This window comes from Belonocnema kinseyi, chromosome 7, assembly GCF_010883055.1.
Source record: "Belonocnema kinseyi isolate 2016_QV_RU_SX_M_011 chromosome 7, B_treatae_v1, whole genome shotgun sequence".
In the NCBI taxonomy this organism is placed as follows: Eukaryota; Metazoa; Arthropoda; class Insecta; order Hymenoptera; family Cynipidae; genus Belonocnema; species Belonocnema kinseyi.
Genome location: NC_046663.1, coordinates 85,553,744 through 85,580,874, shown reverse-complemented (window position 1 = coordinate 85,580,874; position 27,131 = coordinate 85,553,744). Strand labels below are relative to the sequence as shown.

At 31.6% G+C, this 27,131-nt stretch overlaps 1 protein-coding gene across 5 annotated transcripts in view; it reads right to left on the bottom strand.

Moving 5' to 3' along the window:
- Nucleotides 1–2,607: 2,607 nt before the first annotated feature.
- LOC117177323 (M-phase inducer phosphatase-like) overlaps nt 2,608–27,131 on the bottom strand; it is a 330,798-nt gene continuing 306,274 nt past the window's right edge. For 2 of the 5 annotated variants that reach the window (XM_033367941.1, XM_033367942.1), the window contains exons 4-5: nt 5,907–6,102; nt 2,608–5,312 (exon numbers count right to left, since the gene is read on the bottom strand). In XM_033367941.1, coding sequence (XP_033223832.1) covers nt 3,906–5,312; nt 5,907–6,102 — 1,603 coding nt within the window. In that variant the 3' untranslated portion in view covers nt 2,608–3,905. Of the gene's footprint in view, nt 5,313–5,906; nt 6,103–6,183; nt 6,366–6,438; nt 6,555–7,338; nt 7,539–27,131 lie in introns of those variants that run through there. The other 3 variants (XM_033367943.1, XM_033367944.1, XM_033367945.1) reach the window with 3 other exon arrangements.

Genomic DNA, 27,131 nt, shown 5'->3' with positions numbered 1-27,131 from the left:
TTGTAGGTTTAAATTTCCTTTGTTTTCTTTCTTTTGTCGTGAAATTATAATGAATTGCTATGAATTACTTATCTTTAAGTACGTTTCCGAATTTCCCAGTAAATGCATATCGAAGCACAATTTTAAGCAAGTTTATTTATACCAAATTGAAAATTTTCTAAATATGTTAAAAAAGAAGTTCTACTATTAGTCACATTTAATGATTTTTCATGATAAATCACATCAATCACAAAACGTCGAAGATTTACATTTTATTGAGACTTTATCATTTTTTGAATTAGAAGTGTAAACAATATAAACTTTAAAAGCTGCAGTGACCGGACGTTTTTCAATCTTCCTTTAAGCTAGAGTTCAGCTTAAAATCTGTATCCACAGCCGAGATATATATTTTTAAATGGCAGCGTGCCCAGAGGTAGACCGCGGAAAGAATGGTTAGAATGTGTGAATGAGACCCTAGTTAGAAGAGACATAAGAAGTCACAGAAACACGAGAGTCTGCATGAAAAAATGCATGGATATAAAAGAATCTAGACAAGTATGCCAGGACAGGAAAGTATGGCGGCAAATAGTTAATAAAAAGAGTGTCAGTAGAGTGAATGACGCCTGAAACAAAAAACCTTGGCCACTAACAACCCAAGTGGGATACCTTACATAACGACTTCGTGAGGTTCTTCGCTTGGGGTGATTGTTAGAGACATGGATCAGCAACCTGGGTCGGAGCAGTTTTGCGGAACGAACGTGTTATTTACTTAAATAGCACAAGAATTCTGGATCAATCTGAAAAATCTCTATTCCTTCCACACACTACTTATTTCCCCTACCGAGTGAGTCACGCCTACCCCGAAAGGGAAATGGCTTAATAGTGTAATAATAATAATAAAACTACTAATTAAAACAAACATTAAATTAAAGTATACAAAATTTCCACTTGTAAAATAAATGTTACAGAATCTTCATCGATGATTTCAAAATTTGGTCAAATTTGTTGAACGTGCGGAGGAATTAAAAAGTTGACGTAGTGAAAGTTGAGGGTAATTTCTCCTCGTTTCTCACACATTTTCTGCCATTGAGAAGACAACAAATTTGGTAAGAAAATCAAACTGACATTGTTTTAAAAGTACTCGTATAACGTTGAAAAATGTTTCTGTCTTTAGGTCAACTTTCTGCGATTTTTTCTTGCCGAGTAATAAGACTTCAAAGATTTTTCGCCGACTGATCAGACATTCATAATTTTTCTATTTTTTTGATTGAATCTTTATTTCTTTCAAATACAACTGCTTGCGTCAAAATGAATGTGCTGTAGGTCAGAATTGATGAACTATTTCGCTTCAAAATTCATATTTTGTGGTTCAATTTCACTGTTTTTTATTTGAAAAATTAAAATATTATTCACAGAAGCGGAGGAGCTTACTTTTATAGGTGGGGATCGAACCATAGAATTATACACTGGAGTGCAAATTTTGCAGAGTTCATTTTTTGACCGGGAAATTTACAAATCTTTAGAAGAAAAATATGCCGGAGTTCGATTTTAACAGCTTTTAAAATAATGAGTTTAATTGTTATCTTTTTCATTTATGATATCATTCACTTTAAGCGAATATTTTTAATTTAAAGAATTTCAAAATGCAGACTTGAAGTCATGAACAATTAAAAATTAAAAGCGTTTGAAGTGGAAAATTTTTGATAAATTGACAATAATAACGTGGATTTATATTTTTGGAATTGAATTGAAATCTTTGAACTCAAAAAATGTTTGCGAACCGAGACATTTTTAATTGAAATAGATTAATTAAATATCAAATTCAAAAATGAAGCAAGAATATGGTAATTAAATGAGTCTAGAAAATTATTAATTTCACAAAATAAATGGGTTAATTAAATGAGACTGAAAATTATTATTTCCACAAAACAGACAATTAAACATCGTCGATCTAAATATATTTTCCGAGATTTCAATTTAAAAAGCTATGAATTAATTAGAATTTTTGTAAAATAACACCTGGAAAAATACCGAGTGACACATTTACAATAAAATGCCGAATTTTTGAAACAAGGAAATATATTGTTATTGAAAATTCCTCGTTTTTTTGGTATAAAATTAACCATCTCGATGCAAAATTTATTTTTCTGGTCAATTGAACCACTGAGCAATGATGTAGGACTGAATACATTTAATTTCCCTCGCATTTACGAATTTATAAGTTGAAATGATACTTTATTATTTAAAGAATCTTACTAAATAATAACAAATCGACGGGACTTAAGCACGACAGCTGGTTACAAAAGTACCCTATCAATAAACGCCCAGATTTTACATGCCTTATTAAGATTTTACATGGCATTCTCGAAAAATGAGAATCTCTAAATTCCCCCTACTGCTACGCTTATTATGACAAAAAAACTCAATCGCAATTTGAAATTGGCAAAAGTTAAGCTTTCAACTCACTATCAGAAATTTAAAAAAAAATCACAATTAAAAAGCTAATTTTGATCGATTTATAATTGCTTAAACCTATTTATTTGTTCAACTTTTAAGGATTTCAAGAAGAGAAACTCAATCTCAGGAAGTGAAGATTGGAATAGGAAATAAGTATTCTGAACTCAAAAGTATGTTTTGCATGAGAAATTATATTATAGATTATGATTCACATAACATACGATAATTTGTACAATATAAATTCTAAAAACTTTGCACATTTGGCTACACTCACGATGTTTCTCTCAATAAACATTTGACTCTTACATTTATACACGTCCATCGAGAGGGAAAATACACACGCTTATCGCACACATCGAGACAATCTCAGTTCCACGCAGACTTCATAGCTCTAAAATAAATTTTTATAAATTATATAAATTTTTATAAATTATATAAAGTTTTGATAAATTATTACATGTCTATTATAAATTACTCTTTATAAATCGTCAGCTCTTCCTACTCACGCAAACGGAATTTATGAAATCACTCAATTTGCCGTTTGCCTGAAATCTTGGAGACTTCAAACCAAATTTCAAAGTACAATTCAAATTCCGTTTACACGGTAACAAGACAATTAAATTTTTTACACACCAGCCTTTGTGTTTTTTTTTTTGACTGCGTCAAACCGAAACTCCCGATTGTGAGGAAGTAAATACTGACTATCTTTCGCTAAAATTTTTGCACCGAAACCCCGCCACTGTCGTCTCGCGAAAAAAAAAGAAGCGACAAGTGACACATCTTTTTTCTTTAGAACAACGTCAGGTTCTCGTGTCGTGTCTGTACAGTGGGATGTCCGCCCAAATTAAAGGAAACATTAAAATATATCTGACACAGATCGACCCTGATGCGATTCTAAAATCCTACTGTGACTATTATTGCATCCTCAACTTTCCCTTCAAAATCTCCACAAACATAATACTTCTCTAATCTAAATGTTCTCGCTCTCTTACACACTCTCTCGTAATAAGCGCTTTACATTTCCTTGTACTAGACGTGTTTTAGGCTAAATCATAATCTATAAGGTTATTTACAACGCCGGTAGAGTACGCGGCAGGCTCTTCCATTGGAGAGGAACCCTCTTTCTATTAATCTTGCACTGGTAGCTTTAACGCATTAAAACTAAAAACAAAAGTACCTTTTTCCAGCGACCATTCAAATTTACACACTTCTCAACCATTATTTTAACAATATCGTCATTTCGTCATTATTTTAAGATAAAATTATCAAAATAACACTTGAGAATATTTTTTCCAATGTGAAAATTCGCGGGCCAAAGGCAATCGCAATCGACAACATTGTCGTGCTTAGCAGTGAAAAGTTACAAGCATGAAACTCGAGACCGGGACAAAAAAGAATGCTAAAGATGAACAATTCGGTGTAAAGAAAAAAGAACAATTCACAATATCCCAGTTTTCAATTTCAACAACTTACAAACCTAAACGCTTGAGATTCGCCCTCGCCGTAGATCCATTGATTCTCGACTTCTCACCTTGCCAGCTTTTGCTCTTGCTTCGAAACTGTCTCAGATCAGCTTCATGATTCGGATCTCTCATCGGCCTATAGCCCTGGGGCAAACAAAGCTCCTTCTGCTCAATGTAGAACTTTTGATAGCCACCATGGAGAAGGTAAAGTTCAGGGTAATGGAGAGCTGGATAGTGCTCTTTATTCCTCTGTCTGTCGATATTGCGGAGAAAACGAGAAAGATTTGGACCTCGCTCCCAGGAGAATTCACAGTGGAAGACAATGATACTTCTTTTGTGGCTGTCTGGCTCAATTTCCGGTTTATGCTTGAGAGGGGCGAGAAGACACTGCTCTATGAGTTCCTTCGAGTAGAGATTCAAGGCCCCCTCAATGTGTCCTGCCTCGTATTCGTACGGATATCGACAATCAACGATCTTATAATCGCTGATCGTCTCGGTAAACTCGCCTCGGATGAGACCAGCCAGGGTTTGAGCGGAAATCGATTTGAGATCCTCGTGTTGTCCGACCGCAAGAGGCAGAACACAGGTCTTGCTGAAATCACCGGTGAGATCCGAGTCCGTGGTGCTTCTGTGGATTGCCGACTTGATATGCGCGTGAGCTTCCGTCTCCGAAAAGCTCCTCTGGAAGCTGGGCTTCTTCGGACTCGTGGCATCAGGAATATCCTGAAAGCTCGTCGACTTCCTGCATTTTTTGACTAGTGCGGGACTGGACTCGATTGGAGATTGTGGCCTTTTGAAGCACCTGAGTTGCCCCAGTCCTTCATTCAACTCCGGCGACAGGAATCCTCGAGGATTGTCATCGAAGGAGAGCTTCGAAACGGAGGAGTTCGCGTTTGGAGAACGGAAGAGACAGGATCGGACCTTGGAGAGAGTGGGTGTCTTTTCGTGCCTCTCGTTCTGCAGTGAGAGGGACCTTCTGAAGACGGAGGAGGATTTGGTGCGTGCGAATTCTGGAGTTGTCGCCCCGTCGGTTTCCATCGGCCTTTCGGAGGAGACAATGTGGCCGGACAGGAGGTTCGAGATTCCATTCGGGAGTTGAGTTGTCTCGTCGAGGGAATCGAGATCGGTGAAATCGTTGAAGCCGTCGTCGGTACTCTCGTAACCAGAGGACAGACTACGGAAGAGAGAAGGCCTGGCACATCGTTTTCGATTAGGCGAGGATCGCACAGGCGATTGCATCGGGCTTCGACACTCGACGGACATACGCCTTGGAGCGACTCCCAAAGGTTCCGCGAACTGGAAGACATCGCTGCACTTTTCATCCCGGTCAGTAAACCCGTAGCCGCTGTCTTGACTATTGGGGTCAAAGTCCTCTAGGGGACAACGGGACTTTGAAAGTTTCGCTCCGTTTAACTGAAAGATAATAAAAAAATAGCTATAAGTAAAAATTCGCTATCATAAACAATAATTCTGAAGTTTATTAATTCTGGGAGGTATTAATGTCTCCCAGATGCAGATTTTTCAGGAGAGATTTGATTAGAACATTGTAACGGATGTCAAAAACGAGCAAAGGATAAATAGACATTTCCGTTCTGGGCGAATTAACGGGTTTACAAGTAAATCAACAACGAAATGAGCAATTCTACAAGCAGGAAATGAATTAAGTGAGCAAGGTGTTGCATATATTAGAGAAAATCAGTCTAGCTTTGACGGAAACAGATTTTTCAAAGGATTCATGGACACGTGCTAATGGTTCATATCAGAATGCAAATCAGTTTGCGGGTTTTTGAGAGACACCTGTCTTTTTACACGTGTCGAAAATTGACTTCTAATTATTGTAAAAAAGGAATTCGAGCAGTTTCGGTATTTCAAAATTTTCACTCATATCCCAGCTTTAATGGTTAGTATTAAAAAATAAATAAAAATGTCTAAACCTCGAAGAATTAAAAATTTTTTTAATAAAATTTCCCAAAAACAATAGAAAATTTAAATATTGTACTGTCTTACCTTCTGTGGGCTGGAGCCTTCGCTCAGTGGACTAAGGATGGCGCTGCCATTCTCTTTATCGATAAAAGGCAAGTCGGTTTCTGGACTCGAAAGGCGACGTGATCGAGACGCCATGCCCAGCAGTCGGCGAGATTTTGCACTCGACTTCAGTGTGCCTTCTGGCGTGCTTTTGATTTTGAAGGCATTTTTGAAGAGCCTGGAAATCACAAAAAAACATCCTTGATTAAACACACGTTCACAATCACTTGTAAATCACAAAAAAAACGATGCAACGTACTCCGCAAAATGAAAACACTTGGCACCTAACCTCAAAAAAGATGCGCGCCAAAATAGAAGCGATCAGGCGCGTATCTTATTCCAAAACACGAAAATTGTTGAAAAAATTATAAAGAAAAGAGCTGTTCATCCATATTTTAAGATAAATAACCTCAAAAAATGTAGTAAAACGAGGTTTTTAGTGAATACTATGATGACGCCAAAAGTTGATAGCATCACTTGAATTTTGAATTATTTCAGGGTTTGGGAGTCGTACCTTTTGCGCGATGTTCTGTTTTAGGTGTGAACACTAAAGACTCTTCACTTTTATGTCAGAAGACACCATTATATTACGAAAAAACTGGACCTGCCCGAATTCGATATCTCTTCCCTTCAAGGGTTTGCGCGCAACTGAGAAGGCGCGGAAATAAAAAAAAAGAGGGCAGCACTAAACGGACTGTGTTTTTGACATATTTAAATTGATTTAAATATGATCGGAAAAATATTAAAAACTGTCGAATATTTTTTCGATCTTGAAGGTGAACCTATTTGGGAAGAAAGCCATTCTGCCTATCTCAAAAACAAAGTAGGGAGCATTTTAATAAGTCACATGCAAAAGGAAATTCACTAGTTACAAAATTTAATGAATTTGAAAAATTAAGAGCTGTCAAAACTTTAAAATTTCTAAAAATTAGATTTATTCGATAAAAAAAAAAGGTGACAGAAACTACCTAAAGTTGTCAAAACACTGTTTCTTTTGGCCTCTATTAGAATTTTTGACAGATCAAGAAGTATCCTTTAAAAATCTACAATACACTTCATTTTACTTATCTTTTATTCCAGTCTCAAAATTAAATTAGTTTGAAATCTAAGATCTAGTAAGTCACAAAACTTGTCTCGAATAAAATAAGAATAAGATAAGAATGAGTCAATAAAACTCAGCCAAAAAAACCAAATGAATAAAGTAAAAACTCATGTGTCAAAAACCTTAAAATACCAGGGGCACAACACACTTTAAATCCAATTCACTTTCCTAGAATTTTGGCCCGAAACACTCAAAACCTCTAATCATTCAACAATCGAAGCAGCCAAAAAGCACATCCATAATCACCGAATAAATAGCACAGAGTACGTTGCACAAATTTGATTATGAAAAATCAAAAATTCAGCAATCTACCTGGTGCATTGATACACGTCAGGCGACTCCGTTGAAGGTTCCAAAAGCATGACAGCAGCCGCGAAAACACTTTAGTCCGGCGAATAATTTCCGAACACGAGTGTTGATTTTGTTTTGATATTTTGATTGATAAATCGACGTATAGTTGTCGAGAGCTGAAAGAAGAATGAACTTGCATTCCAAACCTCTCTCGACTGCGCGGATATACAAACCCGGTTTGCTAAGTCCTATCTTAGTGCGAGCTTATTTATCGACTCAAGGAGGGGGGAGCACGAGGAGTTGAAGAGTGGGAATACGGACCGACCAATGAGAATAAGTGATGTGTCCCGCCCAAACCTTTGCGCACGGGACACGAGTGCTTGATCATCGTGCACGAGTGTGTACTGTGTCAGTCTGGAAGGGCCCGCTGTGGGGGGCCGACGACTTTTGCTTTGGTGGGGGTCCTTACTTCACTCACCCTTTGGCCCATCGCCACCAGCAAGTCGAATACTGTTGCTAGGTAGAGGTAAAAAAATTACTACTTTTAGGGGTTTTCCCCGAATATTTTATTTCTTAATTGGGTCCTTAGAAACATTCAGTGATTTACTTAGAATCTCAGAGAAGGGTAGTTTTATGTCCAATATAATGCAGTAATTCCATTTTAAATCAGGCAGTTCCAGCTTAGGGTGTCTAAATGATCTACATAAGATATCCGATTTCCATGAAAATGATTATTCTATACTTTTTGAAGTCACTCCATCCGAATTTGGTAACAGAATTTCGAAAGTCAAGTTTGCTTATCTAATATGGTGAATTAAGAATCTAATAATATGTATTTACATTTTTAATGGTCAAACTCAAAACATACATCAATTTCACTTGTAAATTTAAAAGATTAAAATATCTTGAACTTTCAAGAATTACAGTTTAAGGTTTTATAATTGGATTTTAGGATTGAAAATTCTTCAATTTTAATGATTTGCAACTAATACTAAATATTTATTACTGATATTAAGGTTCTTGAACAGGTAAAATTAATAAATAATTTTTATGTTACTTTTTCTGTCTACTGATGCAATCAATATTATTATTTTTATATAGAAAGCATTTTTTTCACAGTCTTAAGAATAATCAGTATTATAGTTAGGGGCCATTCACAAAATGCACTTAACATGGAGAATGATACCCCCCCCCCCCCATATTACGAGTTTTGTGAATGACCCCTAATATTGATTGGACCAGTAGAAAGAAAAATTAGAATCAACGAAGAATATGACCGACTAAATTATTCAATCATTTTTTAACTAAAGAATCAGCAATTTCTACTGACAGACAAAACAGCCCTTTGAACAGACGAATTATTCGATCTTGCTGTCAAGTAAATGGCTGCTTTTCAGTCATCTCGTTATTTGATTGAAAATGTGTTTTTTGATGGCTGAAAATTATTTTGTTTGTTTGAAAACTACTCCTCGGTTTGAAGTTGAACTGCTTTATTAAAAATTCATTCTTTTGGTTAGATATTCATTATTATATTTATTAAAAGTTCATCCGTTTCGTTAAAAAGTCATGTATGTTGTCGAATATTCTTCTTTTGTGGTATAAAATTAAACTTCTTGGCTCTTTTTTATCTATTAAACTACTACTTAGCCAATTATTCATCGTTTTATAGTTCAATATCCACCTGTTTTATTAAAAATTAATCTATTTTCTTGAAATTTCGTCTTTGGTATAAAATATATTTTATTTGTTGAAAATTCATCTTGCTTTGTTGAAAATCCAACTAACTCATATGATTAACTTGGTTCAAAATTAATTTTTTTGTTTAAGATTCATCTCTTGTTGACTTTTCAAAAATTCTAAATCTTGTAAAGAACGAATTAAGATTTTGATCATTCAAGTCCTTTGTTGAAGGCTTTAGACTTGAAGGTTTTAGCTCAAAAACTTAAAAAATGTTGACTCATTTCTGGAGTATAAGTAATTCCAAACATTGTAAACCAGTTTTTTTTTCATGGATAATTTTTTACAGAATAATGGGAAAAATAAATTAAAAAGATATTGTAAATTATACTTTTAAGCCGGTCGCAAAAAGCAAAAACTCTTAAAAGTTCAATAATTTTCAATTTACAACTTAGAAGCAACTAAACGTTTTTTGAATTTATGAGACATTTCTATTATAGAATTCTAATCTGAGAACCTAAACCGAAATTTGACAGGACTAACCTGCGGACTAACTGATTTTTCGATAAACAGACTAGTGACTAATAGGCAGAATGGCCAAGTTTCCGTACTCATTCTGTAAAGGTCATATAAACTATTACTGAGAGGTGTCAACGAGGCAGGCATTAGAAGTGACTTAGTACATCTGCATTCCAGAGAATAATAAAATTCAATTACGCATTGAAAATTACACCTCTTAACTTTCATTACCCTCTATTATGTTTAGACTCTAGGTCCTTACAGGTAAATTTGCCAAGAATGAAGGGCATTCACCAGACTGTTCGTCTTTATTTTCTGAACTTCTGCTTGGCCAAAAATTAAAGTCAAAATTTCGATTGCAAATTAAAATTGTGCCAATTCCAGAGACCTAACCGGAACTTTCGTTCCATTTCGTTTCTGCCAATTAAAACAAATCATTTGAATCCAATCATTAATGTAATTTCAGATATTATATGTAATTTCGGTCAAATCTAGAGGGCAGATCAAAGTTTCGTAAAAAATCTTTTTTTCTATTAATAACGAAACCGGACCAAGTTCCATCTAATAAATTCTGTATAATCTAAGAAATAGATACAGAAAAGTAAGTGGTCAACTAATTTCGTAACAAATTTTTAATAAAATCAGGTGTTTGCATGAGCTTCAAAATTAGATGACAACTGCATTAGTTGACAACTCTATATTTTTCAGATCATGCATGAGACCGGAAAAGTGTTAGAAAGGAGTGAGTCTGGGGTCTCATTTTATAAAAAAAAAAAAAAAAACTACAAAAAGAAAAAGGTCAACGCTGTGTGTAATCCCTATGAAACTGGTGACTGTGACCCTTATGGCAAATGTGACAGTTGGGACAGCAGTAATTCTCTCTAAAACAAAATCCACTCTTTATATATTCTGGATTTTTTCCGGATCATTTTCCGGTTTCTGCGACGTAGTGGTTACATTTTATCTTGAACTCCATTATTACAGACATCACAGACCCAAATGCTCTAAAAATAGGAAAATAAAATTATGTGGTGTTTCATATTAAAATAAACATAAAACGCTTTAAATTACTAATATTTTATGGCGAAATATATTTTATTTTCAACAAAGTATTTGAATTTTTGACAAAGAAAGATGAATTTTTTAACAAGAGAGATGAATGACAATGTGGAATTTTCAGGCCAAAATGATTCAACTTCAACCAAACAGTTGACTTTTGGAACCAAAGAATTGAATTTTTTTAGAAGACAGTGAAATGTTCTACCAAAAAAATGACTTTTCTACCAAAGATTAATTTTTAACTGGAAAGGACGAATTTGTGTTCAAGAAGACGAATGTGCGACACGACAGTTCAATTTTCAATAAAAAATATGGCTTTTTAGCAAAATAGTTGAATTTTCAACAGAAAAGTTAATTTCAAACCTAGAACGGTAAATTAAAAAAATATATAGTTTTGAAACCAACCTTTGAATTTATAAATTAATAGTTAATCTTTCAACAAAATAGTTTATTTTCAACCTATGAAAATAAATTATCAACGAAATCGCTCAGACGTGAACAAATAAAAGCGTTTTGTACGAAACGGCACTCTATCTGGGTAATTCCCCACCACCTTCAGCCTCAAAAGCGGTCCAGTCTCAGAGTTTCACCGTATAACAAAACAGTTCAAGATTCAATAAAAAATGACTTCAACAGATTAATTAAACCTCCAATCATATGATATAATTAGTATACTAAAAAAGATCTGAAAAAAAATATGATGCTCAATTTTTAACAAAATGGAATAAACTTTTAACCAAATAGTTGAATTTTCAAACAAAAATGATTAAGCTTCAAGCAATCAATTGCATTTTTTGCAATCAATTTCTCGCGAGTTTGAGCGCGCCTCAGGCGCGCGACGGTTTAATCTCGCGCTTCGCGCTCGGATATTTATTCTTTGCATTTGGAATGCTTGAAAAAAACTTTATCAAAAAGATCTCTTTTATATGGCAGTATTTATATGCGTCTTCATATTCTGAATTGTCTACTTAATTAAGTATAGTCAAAGATTAAGTTTCTCAAAGCTATGTGACACTCGCGCTTCGCGCTCGATTTCCGACCGATATTTGTAAACAGATTTTGTTAAATCTTTTTTTTTTCTCGTAACTTTCGTCGTTTTTCCACACATTTTTTTTTATTTTTTTTTTCAAAGTTATTTTTCACGAATAAAACAAAAAGTAGGCGTCCTATCAAGAGGTGATTCTTAAAGAAACTGTAGATCTTTTTTGAGATAACCATTTTTGTTAATTCATATTTTTTCGTATCCTACATAGTTTGTCTACAAAATGGAATTTTTTATTTTCCATTATTTTTTGTTCAATAAAAATTTTAATTTTCGATTTTTGAAGAAAATCCAAAAATTTTGTTATGATAATCTTTTAGAGCTTTCAAAAATAAATGTTTTTCTTTTTTTCAGTTTTTTTCATATCGTGCGTTTTTCGGCTTCAAATTTTGATTTTCGGTTGATTAAAAAAATTTTTTAAACGCTATAACTCTGAGAATTTTATATTCATCGAAAAAAGTCACTAGGATAAATTGTTTGTTTTTTTTAATACCATAAATATCCGTACATAGAATTTTCAAATTCAGAAAAAAAGTAGCCTCAAAAATTTTCAAAATGCGCTCACTTTTTGAATTTTTATCAAATATGGCTGGTTCACGAACTCGTCCTTTTTTTGGGACATAAAAAAGTGTGCCAAAGGTGAATTTAATTCGTTCATTTTTTCGAGAGTTATCGTGTTTACGGACGTACGGCCGGACGGACAGACAGATAGGCGCCATCGTGAAAACCTGATTTTCGGATTCAGGGGGTCTCGAAACGTGGAGATCCGTTGAAAAAGTGTGATGTCAAATTTCCGAAAATTCTAATACTTTCTCAATCATAAATGATAAGAATGTAAAAAGACACATTTTTAACCAAACTAGACGCGCATACGCGCGCGACCCACTAATTCCCTTGTAATTATTTTATTTGGAAATGAAGTTCAATAAAAAACCATGATAATAATTTTTACTATTTTTTTGACTCATATTTATTTTTTCGATTTACGATTGGACCGTAAGACATAAATAATTTAAAAATCTACGATTAGAAATCAATAAATATCAACGGTCGAAGAAAGGATTGATTTGTTTCATCAAATCATTTTACCATTTTTATGGAAGTTTGGAAAAAAGATCTAAAATTTCGGCGCGTACAAATTTTCATAGAAATACATAGTAAAAGATCTCGACTCGAGAAGAGTCCAAATGCGAGTACTTTGAATAAAATCGTATGTAACCGCATTGTTACTAAACTGTACTATAATTCGTACAGTGATTTTAGACCCAACTTATTAAACAAAAACTGACCCTTTTCGTTGAAAAATAGCAAAATTCTAAATTTTCTATGAAAGTTCTTCAAATAATTAATAATTCTAGTAAATTTAACAAATAACTTAGAAAAGATCCATCGCAAAGACAATCTTAGTTAACTTCGTAAATAAAAGATCTTTATTAATTGAATAATACCCCAACTTTCAATGTGTTTATAAAAATTGTTTAAATGATTAATAATTATTATAAATTTACAAATTAACGTGGAAATCGCCATCGAAAGACATTCTTTGTTCATTCCGTAAACAAATTATACCTCTTCCTTGAAAATAGCCAAGCAATAAATATGTTGATAAACCCTTCTTAAATAATTAATAATTGTACATTTTTAAAGCATCAGAGAAAAAAATCATCGGAAAGATATTCTTAGTTAATTATGTTCAAAAATGGAGGCTACCCATAGAAAGAAACCGAAACTCTTAATATTTCAATTGAAATTCTTTTAATTATTAATAGTTCTTGTAACTTTACAAAGCAACACAAAAAAGAGTCATCGATGGGACATTCTTAGTTAATTTCGAAAACAAATTGACTCGAAGAATAAACATCAAACTCCTAATTTTTAAATTAAAATTGTTTAAATAATTAATCGTTTTTGTGAATTTGCAAAGCAACATACAACAGAGTTTTCGGATAGATCATCGAATAGTTGACTCCTTAAACAAATTGACTCGTAGAAAAAAGTCACTTCTCATTTTTTGATCGAAATTGTTTAAACAATTATTAGTTCTTGTAAATTTGCAAAGCAATATATAAAAGAGTCATCGGATAGACATTCTTAGTTGACTCTGCAAACAAAATGACTCGCAGAAAAAACGTGACTTTTAATTTTTTAATTAAAATTTTTTAAATAATTAATAGTTCTTGTAAATTTGCAAAAAAAAAAATATAGAAAAGAGTAATCGAATAGAAATTCTTAGTTGACTTCGTGAACAAATTGACTCGTATAAAAGAAGTCGCCATTAATTTTTTGATCGAAATTGTTCAAATAATTATTAGTTCTTGTAAATTTGCATTGCAACCTAGAAAAGAGTTAGTTGACTCCGTGGACAAATTGACTCGTAGAAAAAAGTGCAAACTCTTAATTTCTTAATTAAAATTGTTTAAATAATTAATAATTCTTGTAAATTTGCAAAGCAACATAATAAATTAAACCGATAAATTAAAAGTCATTTATAAACATTGTTTAAATAATTACAATGTTTGAAGATTAAATAAATGTTAAAAACCATAAATGAGCTTCACTCGAATTCGGCACGATCGCTGAAACTTAATGGCTAGGAATTTTTACATCCAATAATGTTAACAGATCCCTCGAACGTGTCTGTTTCACTTTTATATCACTCAATGGGAAACTGCAACCAACTTTCAGCTATCTGCTATAGGATAGGACTATAGGAATAATTGAATTGAAAAAAATTAATTTGCAAAAAACGGAGATGAACCGAAATCAGATGCTTCTCTCTAAATTTGAATCAGAGATAAGTATACCGGTAATTCAACTTAGCATATATATGCTAGAAAATCAGCAAAGTTTCGACAGCTTAAATGCAGTGCTTTAATTACTGGTATACTTACAGCTGATTCAGATTTAGAGAGTTTTCAATGAAATATACTTAATTTTTTTTAAGCAAATAATTGAAACTTTCAGAAGACAGTTAAAATTTCAACCAAAAAATGAATTTTCTAGCGAAAAAAAAAATTTTGATCTAAAAAGCCAAATTTTACACTTAAAACGATGAATCTACAACAATTCAATATTCAATAAAGAAGATAGCATTTTAATAAAATAATGGAATTTTCAACAAACTAGAAAGGTGAATTCAAAAAACATATAATTTTTAACAAAAACCGTAGAATTTACAACCCATTAGTTCAACTTTCTAACAGAAGTAAAGAATTGGACTGAACATTCTTTCCCTTATTCCTCACTTTTTACCTTTTTTAAAGATATCCTCTTTCTTTCTCCCTGTTTTCAAGGAATTTTTCACTTTTCTCATTTTTTTCGCTTAAATGCGAACTGAATAAATATAACTCAACAAGAAAATCTAACTATTTTTTGTTGGCACTTAATTATTTTGAAAACCTCAACTGCTTGATTGAAAGTTGAACTATTTTGTTTATAGTTAAATACATTGGTATCATGTTCGGCGTTTTATTCTAGGCATTTATCAAATGAAACCGAAGAAGAAATTGAGTTAAATAGGGAGGGGGGATTCTTGACTTTACTTTGGAGGTTTAAGCTTTTTGTAATGTCGAGCGACCAAGAAAAAGAACAACTTTTTTATGTTAAAAAAAATATACTATATCTAGTGCACTTGTTCCCATCTTTGAGGAGATGTGCCTATCGGTCTATTTTTGAACATTTTATGACCCAATAATACCGATTTATGACAATTAAAAATTGGTCTATTCTAGTTTATATGATATAAAATTTGTACGTATTACAAATACTACATCAATTACAACAAATTTCATGCAGTTATATTCTCAATATATACAAAAATCTTCTTCTAAACAAGGTAAATAATTTTGGTTACAAATTTAAAAACGATATTGTTAAAGCCATGAAACAGGCGGAAAACTTTTTAATTTTAGGAATACAACAGTAATGTACATGATATTTTAGTTCGCGTATTCGAGACGCATCAATTGCCCAACTGAAGAATATTTCATGTCTTATCAATACCTACCAATATCGTTTTTAAATTTTGTTAACAAATTATTGATCTTATTTCTAAGAGGATTATTTGTCTATATTTGAAAAATAACAGTATTAAATTTGATTTAATTGTTCGCGTCTTCGAGAACCCTGAAATTGATCTGTTGACGAACTTTCAATTACCATTCTGAATTAATCAATAGTGACTTAGAAATTTAAAAAAAAAGTTACATTGTTTATCTGAAGAAAACTGTTGATTCTATTTGGATCATAAGACAACCATAATCTCAACAGTTATTCATTGTAATATACAAATAGCAAACATTAAAGGTTGTGCATAAAAACTATTCTCCGATTTCTCATAATCATATCATCAAAGAGCAATTAATAAGTAGGACATTAACTCTGAAGGTAACTGATGCGAATTTCCCAAATCTAAAAATGATGACTATAACAACTCTCGAAAGTCATTAGAAAAATCACGATTTCCAGATATCCGGGAACCATTCCAAATTCACCAATTCAAAAGGGGAGAGGATCTACAAAAAGATTCTTTTTCGAGATATTTTCTAGAAACCCATGAATGAAGAATCTCAATTGGAAAAATCAATTCAGATGGGATGTTGGGTCTAAAATGCCTGATCCTAGATCCCAGAAGAGACGATATAAAAGTCAAGAAAAATGAAAGCGGTTTGGTATATATAGTTATACTTTAAACGTAGAGTCAAATCGACATTGTCATCGTTGTTGTGTGTGTAATAAAAAGGCGGGAAATCTGCCGCGAATGTGGGGTGCGAGCTTGGCTCCCTGGTCCGGTTTCCGTCACAGCCTCCGCCTGGGCCCTTTCTTAGACCGCCAATACAGTGGGGGGATTCAGTCGCAACCCCCGAAGGATATGGCAGGTACGATTTGGGCCGTTTTTTCATTCTCGTGATCACAATGCTTCACCTGATCGTCGAGGCCACCCTCGCATTCTTTTCAGATTTTCACACGGCAGGTACATAATTCTTGAGCCCTCTAAGTGTCCAACCTGAAATTCTTGATCTGCAGAATCAAAGTTCGCAAATCTCTAGTTTTACGCTCTTTACCACATCCTATAGGTATAGGGCACCACTTCAGATGAGAAATTTTAATCTGATTCTGAGAGCGGCCGAATTGCGGGGCATAATTCGGCCGTCCATAAAATACGTTACTAGTTTTGGGATATTTTGACCATCCATCCCTCTGCCCTCTCCTTGACGAGCGCTTTTTTGCTTTTGATAGAAAATATGTTTTTATGGGAAATTTAACTATAGCTATAGTTTCTTGAAAATGCAATATATTTAGATTGCAAATATCAGGAATCAGGGGGCTACAGTCGTCACCGATAGGGGTCAGTAGTCAATTATAGCCCAAAATTTGTAACGTAGTTTATGGATGCCCCGTAAGACAAAACTGCATAAACGCGAAGCAGAATGGCATAAATATAGGGCAAAATGGCACAAGGTAAAGGCCCAAAATTTCATATGTATTGGGTGTAATAGTATAAGGGTAGGGCAAAACGAGGAAGAATGCAAAATATAGTATAAGGAGGAGGCAAAATGGCATAGGGATGGAATACTTTTTTACAGCCAAATCTTAATTTAGTTCCAGAATCAGGGAAATCGAAACATAAACAGTCAGGGTCGTCTGAACTGTTTCCAATTGGAATATGTAGTGTTACGCAATATACTCGTTCTAGGAATGACTAAACTGCGGGTCAATAAAACGTGGTTCGGTTGCACTTCCGAAAATTTTGTATGTCCGATTTTCTTCGGGCTCCGTATACTTATGTATTTTGACGCATTAATTACGAATATGATAGAAAAATTGGCAAAAATTTGATTTTCATGGTTTTTTGAGTTTATCTCAGCTAATATGAAAAAAATTTTAAAAAATGTTTCAAATTAAAGTTGTAGATCTCATCATAATACACATTTTTTTGCAAGAATTTTTTTATATGAGTGAAAGTTTCTGATAAAATCGTATATTTGTCACGATTTGCATCGTATCTCCATTGGTTTCGGTTTGATACCGAAAAGAACGAACCCCTGTGATTGGCCACAAAAATATTGTAAAGTTATACCTGTACCCGTTTTCCTCGTTGGTGCGGGAAGGCATCCCTGTGACTGGTCACAGGAAGATTGTAAGGTCCCAACTACCCCTTTTCCAACGATTCCTGGGGGCGAGAAGGTACCCCTGTGATTGGTCACAAAAATAATGTAAAGTCGCACCCCTAACCCTTTTCCAGCACTTCTTGGGTACAAAAACAATGATTTCAATGGTTTTTTGATGATTTTAACATGAAAATCAAATTTGCGCCAATTTTCACTATCATATTCATAATTAGCGCGTCAAAATACATTAGTATACGGAGTCCGAAGACAATCGAACTTACACCCTTTTAGGAAGTCTATCACGCGGTTCTGCTGTATAAGGATTGGGTATAATGGTATAATTTTGAATAAGAATGAATGAAAATGAAACAAAATGATACAATGATGATTCTAATTCCATAAGGATGGGGGATGGGGTTAGATTCAAATTTTTGAATCTGATTAAATCCTTTTAAAAGTCCTTGAAGTCGCTTGAAATATCTATACATTTCCTCATATTTCTTCTAGCGGAATTGTCTATGGCAGTCGCTTAAAATCCAATTCAAGTCCTAGTTAATTTAGACTATATTAAAGAGGAAACTTTCACTTATCCTGAGAATTGAAATACAACAGAAATTTTTCGAAATTTTGCCAAAGTCGACACTTACTAATTGCCAGCAATTCACCGTTGGCAAATCATTCTTGAGCAGCTGCTTAATTTCTAGGTTTTAGGACCTCCTTTAGGTATCCTGGTCGTCGGTCCGGGTTTTTCCCGAGCCCGTTGCATGAAGACTAATCCGCGACTTTTGATTGTCTGTCAGGCAATAAATTTTTATAACTCGCAGGTGTGCAACTGAGGAAAGTGCTCACAGTATGGTGATCATGACAATGGACTCCATTTATGTTTTGAAATCGCAAACGCTCATAATTTCTTCAAGAAGTTTCTTTCACCTGATTACTCACAGACTCCGTTTCTAGAATCTTTTGGTTCTCAAAAGAAAAATATCTTAACTTACAAGAACAATATTTTTTAATTTCCGTATTGAATTCTTGTACTAAAATGTATTCCAAAATGTAAAAAAGATAGGTAAGGAGTAAGATTGTACTTGCTTTTAAAAATCTTGTAACATTTTTAACACAGAATCTTCTGTAAACGAAATATAGTAATATCAGAGTAAAAAATAAAAATTTCAAATTAATTTATCTTATCTAAACCAAAAAAAAATAAAAAGTCCTCAACCACAAAAGATGAATTTTCAGTCAAAAAATAGATGAAGTTTCGCAAAAAATGAGTTTTTTTTATAATAGTTATATTTTTAAGCAAAATGGCGAATTTTTAACTTACCAAAATGAGTTTAAACCAAATGATTGACCTCTCAAACTAAAAAATATGACAATTCTACAAGGTAGGGGTATTAATTTTTTATTATTTTAGAATTATTTTCGTCTTATTTATTTAAATAACACGTTGGTTTCGCAACGCTGATCCGACCCAAGTCGCTGATCAATCTGTCTAGCAATCACCCCAGGATAAGAGCATCACAAAGTCATTATGTAAAGCTCTCCACCCAGGCCGATTAGTATCCAAGATCTATCGTTTCAGGCTTCCTTTGCGTCCATACATTCCCTCACGACAGCTTCTGACTAACAGAATAGTGTAATTTTCAGAAAAAAGTTGAATTTTTATTTCCAAATAGCTGATGTTTCAACCTAAAAAAAATCAATTTTTCATCAAAAAGAATTATTTTCTGCTAAAAGATGAACTTTCAATAAAATCGCTTTATTTTCAACTAAAAAAGAGCAGTTTTCAACCAAAAATAGAAACTAGAAAAAATTATTTCGAATAGTAATCGGACAAATTTAACATCAGAATTAATTAATGAATTTCCTTGGCAGACAAAATAATATCGTTATACCAAACTCGCTTTCAGTCACCCCGTTCTCGGCCTCCTTAGAACTGCTGGCTCAAACAGTTTCTCAGGGGAGGGATATATATATATTCCAATTGGAAACAAGTCAGGCGGCCCTCACTGATTACGTTTCGATCCCCCGAAATCAGCCCAAAGCTATTTCAAACAAATAATTGAATTTTCAACTAAAATGATTATTCTTTAACTAGCTAAATCAAATTTTCTGTTAAAAAAATTAAAATCAAATCAAAGATATGAATTTTCAACTACAATCATGAATCTTTAATTAGAATGGTTAAATGTTCAGTTGAAAGAATTAATTTTCAAATAAACAAAAATTTCATTCAAATAGATAAATTTTCAATCAAAAAGAAAAACAGTTAAATTCAAGAGAAAAATACGGATTTTTAACAAAATAGTTTAATCATCAATAAAAAAAATTAGTTTTCAACCAAACTGTTGCTTTTTTGTTCAACAAGATTTCAATTTCTACTAAAACAGATCGATTTTTAAACTAAATAGTCACTTTTAAAAAAATTTGAATCTTCAATCAAGAAATGAATAAATTACTGAATAAATGATAAATAAACAAATTGAAGATAAGGCTTGATAAAGTTTGATAAACTTGACTATTAAAAAAAAATTATTTTCAAAGAATCAAAAAGGGGGCTCTTAAAACATTTTTTAGAGAAAAAGTAAGGATAACATTCCCCATTGAAGGATACAAATTGCAGGGGTTGGAATTCGTTTTATCAATTTGAAATCTTATGAATGATTTTTGAATTCTTTTCGATTTTTGGGACTCTAAAGAAACGTTAAGGGTCTTGGGTGAGATATCTCACCTAAGACCCAAGGGGATGGAAATATTTGTCGAGTCAGATATTAATGGAGGACACTTATAACCCAATGTGAAACCGTTAACGCCGTTCATCAAGCTTCCCAAGAAGACTCTCAGTTCTCACTTAAAAAAAAAATACTAATCCTGAATAAAAAATCCACAACTTGAGTTTATAGTCGCACATTTGCATGCGAATCTTACAATGGTAAGTGGCGATTGTTATTAATTGTTTTTTTTGTCATTATGAAGGTACTTCATAGACAATGGGTCACCTTTTTAGTCCATTGTGTCGAAACAATACAAGGAGTCGTAAAGTACTACAAAAAATATCATATATATATATATAACATTAACATGACCCTTTGAATGCAAGCAATTTGAACATCTTTAAATATAAGTTAATTTTTTCAGTTGAAAATACCAGGAAAATCTCCATAGGCCAGAGATAAGCGGATCTAAGTAGTTTTCCTACATTGACCTCTTTTTAGAGACATTTTCAAACACCTCACAGGCTGTTCATAAGATTTGTAGTCAAAATATATTGCAGCGTCAATAATAAGTTGAATTTTCAACCAAAAACTATTTTCTACTAGAAAAGATGAATTTTCAACACCAACGTTGTTTTTTACCTAAACAGTTGCATTAACAACTAAATAATCGAACATTATAACAACAAAAAAACAGTTTTAACAAAATAGTTGAACTTTTAACCAAATGGGTCACTTTAAAAGCAAACAAACAAAAGCGATTTTTTAAAGACAGTTTTCATTTTCAAGAAAAAAGTTCATTTTCAAATAGCAGACATCGCAGTACCTATTGTCGTCAAAAAAGGTGAATAGGTGACATTTTTTTCTAAAATAGGTGACAAATAGGTCATAAACAAATGTTAAATAAGACGAACAAACAGGTTGTAATTTGTAGTAAACCGTGAGATGACCAGCAGTTTTTTCTTTCATTAAAACGGACACCCTGAAAAATGGAGTATTTACATTTCCACTGAGAACTAATTTTCAATAGAAAAAAACTATTTTTTACAAAAGCATTTAATTGTTTACCACATAGTTGAATCCGTTAACAAATTGTTGAATTTTCAAGCAAAAAAGATGTATAGTCTGCATTTTTAAACCTTAAAACAACAACAATTAAACCGAATTTTCTACAAAAAAATTGAATTTTATACCAAATTTTTTTATTTTCAACAAAATAGTTTAATCCTCAACTAAAATAGATCAATTTTGAACTAAGCAGTTGCATTTTTAACCAAAAAGAGATGACATTTTTACCTGAAAATTAATTTCCTAACAAGAAAAATTTTTCAGTCAAGAATGAAAAATAATGTTAAGCATGTTGTTGAATTTTCAAAAAAAAAAAAAATTAATGTTTGTCCAAAAATGTTATAGTAGATATTTCCACAACAAAATTTTGATTAAAAATAAAAAACAAATAGATTTGACCAAAAAGTATATGTTTTCAAAATGACTTGATTTTAACCAAAAAATTTTTATTTTCTACCAAAAAAAGAATTTTCAACAACAAAAAAAAGCCGAATTTTTTAACCAAAATGTTGAATTTTTAATCAAAAATGGAGTTGATAAACGTTCATTGAGAATGAATTTTCAATAAATACAAAAACGAATTTTCTACAAAACAGTTTAATTTTATACCAATTTGTTGAATTTTTAAGCCAATAAGCCTAATTCTCTCTTAAACAATTTATTTTAAAAAACGCGAACATGAAAAAACAACAAAAAAGTTAATTTACATTAATCACTTGACTTTTTCCACAAAATAGTTGAAATTGCAGTTAAAAAAAAAAATTTTTAACAACAAAAAGAATTTTTAATTTAATTTTTTAACCAAAAAAACGAACTTTCAACTAAAATTATGAATCTTCAACGACAAAAAAAATGAAATAAAAAAAAATCGTTCGACTTTCAACCAAGGAGTGTAATTTTTAATTAATCATTTTTTTGGTTAAAAATTCTACTATTTAGTTAAATATTTAACTATTTTATTGAAAATTAAAGTCTTTTGATAAAAAGGAATCGTTTTTGGACAAAAAATTAATTTTTTTATTGAAAATTGATATTTTTTGGTTGAAAATAAATGATTTTTATTTGAAAAGTCTATTATTGTACCTTTGTTTAAGAAGTAATTTCTTTTACTTGAAAAACATACTTTTGTGAAAGATTAACGAGGTTTTTTAAAGTCATCGTTTGTGGTAAAAAATTTATACTTTTGTAGAAAATTCATATTTTTTTGTTGAAAACTTTTTTATTAGAAAATTTTGTTATTGTTGTTGTTGTTGTTGAAAAGTCATAATTTATATATAAGGGTTACTAATTTTTATTCGAAAATCTACTATTATACTTTTGGCGTTTAGTTTAAAATTCTACAAATTGTTTGAAAGTTTATTTATTTTATTGAAAATTGAACTAGGTTTTTAAAAAGTCACTTTTTTGTTTAAAACAAACCACTTGGTTCAAAAGATCTATTTTGATTGAAAGTTAGTTCTTTTTGTCAAAAACAAATGAAAAAAAGTATTATATTTTTTTCAGAATTAATTTGTATTCAACTATTTTGTTAAATAGTCATATTTTTTGTCTAATATTGATCCTATTTGGATTGAAAATTCTTTTTACTTAAAAAATTGTTTTTTTGGGCGAAAAATTGAACTATTTGCTAAAAAAAATATCATCTCTTGGCTAAAAATTCATCTCTTGGTTAATAATTCTACTTGTTGGTTGAAAACTCAACTGTTTTGTTAAAACTTCATCTTCTTTGGATCAAAATTGATCCTTTTTTATTCAAAGCTAAGTATTTTTATTTGGAAAAAAATATGTTTTTATTTTTGAATTGATCTAAATTCAAATATTTTCTTAAAAAGTAATCTTTTTTATCAAAAGTTCAACTGATTTATTGAAAACTTGTATACTTTTGGATAGAAACTCAATACTATTGGTGTAAAAATCCTCATTTGTTAGAAAAGTCATATTTTGTAGTTGGAAATTCGTCTTCCTTGCTTCAAAATTAAACTGGCTTGTAAAATATTAATCTTTTCAAATTAAAAATTTAAGATTATGTTTGAGAATCCAATTCTTTCTGGTTACAGTTTAATCATTCTTATTTGAAAATTCGATCATTTGGTTCAAGATTTGTCGATTAGGAAAGTGTAATCAAAACTATATTTGGTGTACAAGTTGTAATTTTGAATAAAATTGTTCTTTTTCAACTAAAAAAAGGTGACAAAAGATGAGAAACCCCAAAAAAGAAGACAAAGGTGACAAATTCCTAAAATAAGTGACAAAGGTGACAAAATTGAAAATAGGCGACAAAAAGTGATTAGGTGACACTCGATTACTGAAATAGTAGTTTAACTTTCTAACTTATCTTTGAATTTTCAAGCCAAACAATACTAATTTTGTACAAAACAGTTCAATTTTCAATTCGCAAATATGACTTAAACTAAAATGATTCATCGCCAATAAAAAATGGTTTAAAAAGTAGTTTTACTTTGAACCAAGTAGTTGATTTTCCAACTAAAAAAGACGATTTTTCAACAACTTTAACCCACATTATAGTCGAATTTTAAACTAGAAAAAAAATTTGAACCAAAAATGAAATAGTTACATTTTCAGTTAAAAAAATTAATGCTGAGCCAAAAAAGAACAAATGAATTCTTGATAAAATAGTTCAATTTTCAATCAATAAGATGAGAGTTCAAAAATGATCAATCTTCAACAAACAAAAGTTTAATTTTCAACAAAATTATTGAATTTTAAATCCAGAAGGACGAATTATCTACAAAACGGTTGAATTTTAAATCCAAAAATATGATTATGAAACAAAAAATGTAATTTTACAACAAAAAGTTGAACCAAAAAAATGATTTATTAACAAATTAGCTCAACTTTCAATGAAGTAGCTGCTTTTTTAACTGAAAAGTATGAATTTTGAACCAAAATTGTACATTTTTAACCAATAAGATAAATTTTCCACCAGGTACACGAATGAACTACCAAAAAGCACAAAAATTCAACAAAATGCATTAATTAAAAAAAATGTTTGTATTTACAACCTAAAATGACAAATTATTTACAAAACGCTACAATCTCTAACCCAAAAATATGATTTTTAAACAAAGAAGTTAATTTTCTACCAAAAAGTTAAACTTTCATGAAAATAGTTAGATATATAACAAAAAACATTAAGGGGCTGTTACCTGACTTCTAAACTGCCTTAAAAAAATTCTGGGTGTAGTGCGGCTTTTCCTTTCCAAAATAAAGGGCGTGCCATATATGGTACGCAGGTTTTAAGCTCAAAAAACGGCAGCAAATGCGATTTTCGTTATACGTACGAAGCGTACCATATATGATACTGTGGGCGGATTCGGATTAATACTAAAAGGATGAATTTTCTAGCAAGAAGATTAATTTTAGCTAAAAAAGACGAATTTTCAACTAGAAAAGATCAATTTTTAATCAAAAATGACTAGCTATATTGTTAGTTGAAAAAAGTAATTCTTAAAAAAAAAAAAAAACAGTTTTAACAAAATTTTCGACAAAAGATATGAATCTCCAACCCAAAGAATGAAGTAGAAGATGTTGAATTTTGTTGGTATACTAGACCTGCATACCTAATTCTAATTAAATCTTACCTGTTCAACATCAATTAACGTCAACTAAAATTATTGTTAAAAAAAATGAAATTTCATAAAAAGAGATCAAACAAAAGGATAATTTTTTTGACCTGGAAGATTAATTTTCTTATAATGGAATGTTAAATTTTATCGAAGGAGATGTATCTACAAAAAAAAACATTAATTTATAACAAATTAGTTCAACCTTCATCCAAGTAGCTGATTTTCTGACAAAAAAAGATAACTTTTTAACGAAATAGTTGCATTTTCAAACAAAACAAAAATATTTTCAACCCAATACTTGAATTTTTAATCAAGCGAGATAAATTCGGAACAACATATATAAAAGTAAACTTTTCAACCACAGGTAGTGAATTTTTCTTATTTGGTTTATTAATAACGTTAGGATTTAAACAAAAAACGGGAGAAAGGGGGGAAAGCATAAGTTTCTTAAAAACAGAGAAAACAAAGAATTCTTTTGAACTTATCATCAGGAAACGTACTAAATTTTATCTAAGTTTGTAAAGTTACTTCCAGTGACACTCGCTCCTCGCCTTTGTTACTAACCGCAGTTTTTAGCGTTTACCCCCGCCCCCTCCCCTGCCAATTGATAACGTAGTTTATGGACATTTCCTTATGGGATTCCGAACATATGGTCTATCTGTTTCCGGCATCGAAATGGTACAAAGATTAAATTTTCTGCTATAAAATTTAAAATACGAGGAAAGCCTCCAGGTGCCAGAGAGCTGAAAATCTAATTTTCCTATCTCAACCACCTTTTAGGGACATTTTGAAGCACCTTGTGGGATTCCAAGCATCTGGCCTATCTGCTGCTGGCATCGAAATGTTACAAACTTACAAAGTTTAAATTTTCAAATATAAAACTTAAAATACGATTTTAGAAAATTCGAGAAAACCTCCAGATGCCAGAGATCCGCAAATCTAATTTTCCTATCTCGACCACCTTTTCCGAAAATTCCGAAGCACCTTGTAGGATTCCAAGTATATGGCCTATCTGCTGCATGCATCGAAATGGTACAAAGTTTAAATTTTCGACCCTGATCTTTCGCGCCTTGAGCTAAAAAGCAAGAAATCAAGGGACAACTGTACAAATATAGTTAAGTCTTTAAATCCTCAGCGTGACCGATGCATGAAAAACAAGAATGGAGTACTGCACATGCATATATATAATATATTGCTATCATTACAAAAAGAGAGTTTTTAAGACCCTTTTAAATACAAGTTAAGGGACATTTTATCGAGCTAAGTTCAACACAATAAATTCAGTAACGAATATATTTGAAAAAAAGTCATAAAATCAGGTGTAACAGAAAACACTCCATTTTATAGGTTTTAAAGCATAGTAGTAAAGGGATAATCTAACATTACTTCTTTTGTAAGATACTTTTTGTAAATAATGATAACTGAAAGAGAAAAATAATATCTTTAAGTTATCCAGAAACATTTTTATTTTCTATTATTCAATTTCCGGTATATATTAGAACAGAATTATAATTTTTAATGTTAAAGTGATAAATAAATATGACATTTTTATCAAAAGAGGTGAATTTTCTAATCAATGAACATGTTGAATTATCAAGCCAAAAAGACAATATTTGTACAAAATAGTTGATTTTTGACGAAATAATTGAATTTTCAATCAACAAGATTAATTTAAAATTTTACCGCGATTTTGCTGGAAGCGGGTGCAATTATTCAGATTAGCACCCGCTCCCGGCGAAATCCTGCGGTTGTCCTTATGACAAATTTTTAATTATATATATAATTAAAAATTTGTCATAAGGACAACCGAATATATATATATAATACTATATGAAAATGGTACATTAATAACAATTAAACAATAAAAAATAAATAATAAATAGTAAGAAATAAGAAATACGGTATAAAATTCATGTTGCATTTATTATATTGGATATTGGATAGTGTATTACGCATTTCATTGGATTTAACATCTCTCTATAATTTATAATATTGCATTTAAATTGATTATAAATAATTATTCACATACTTTATTTAT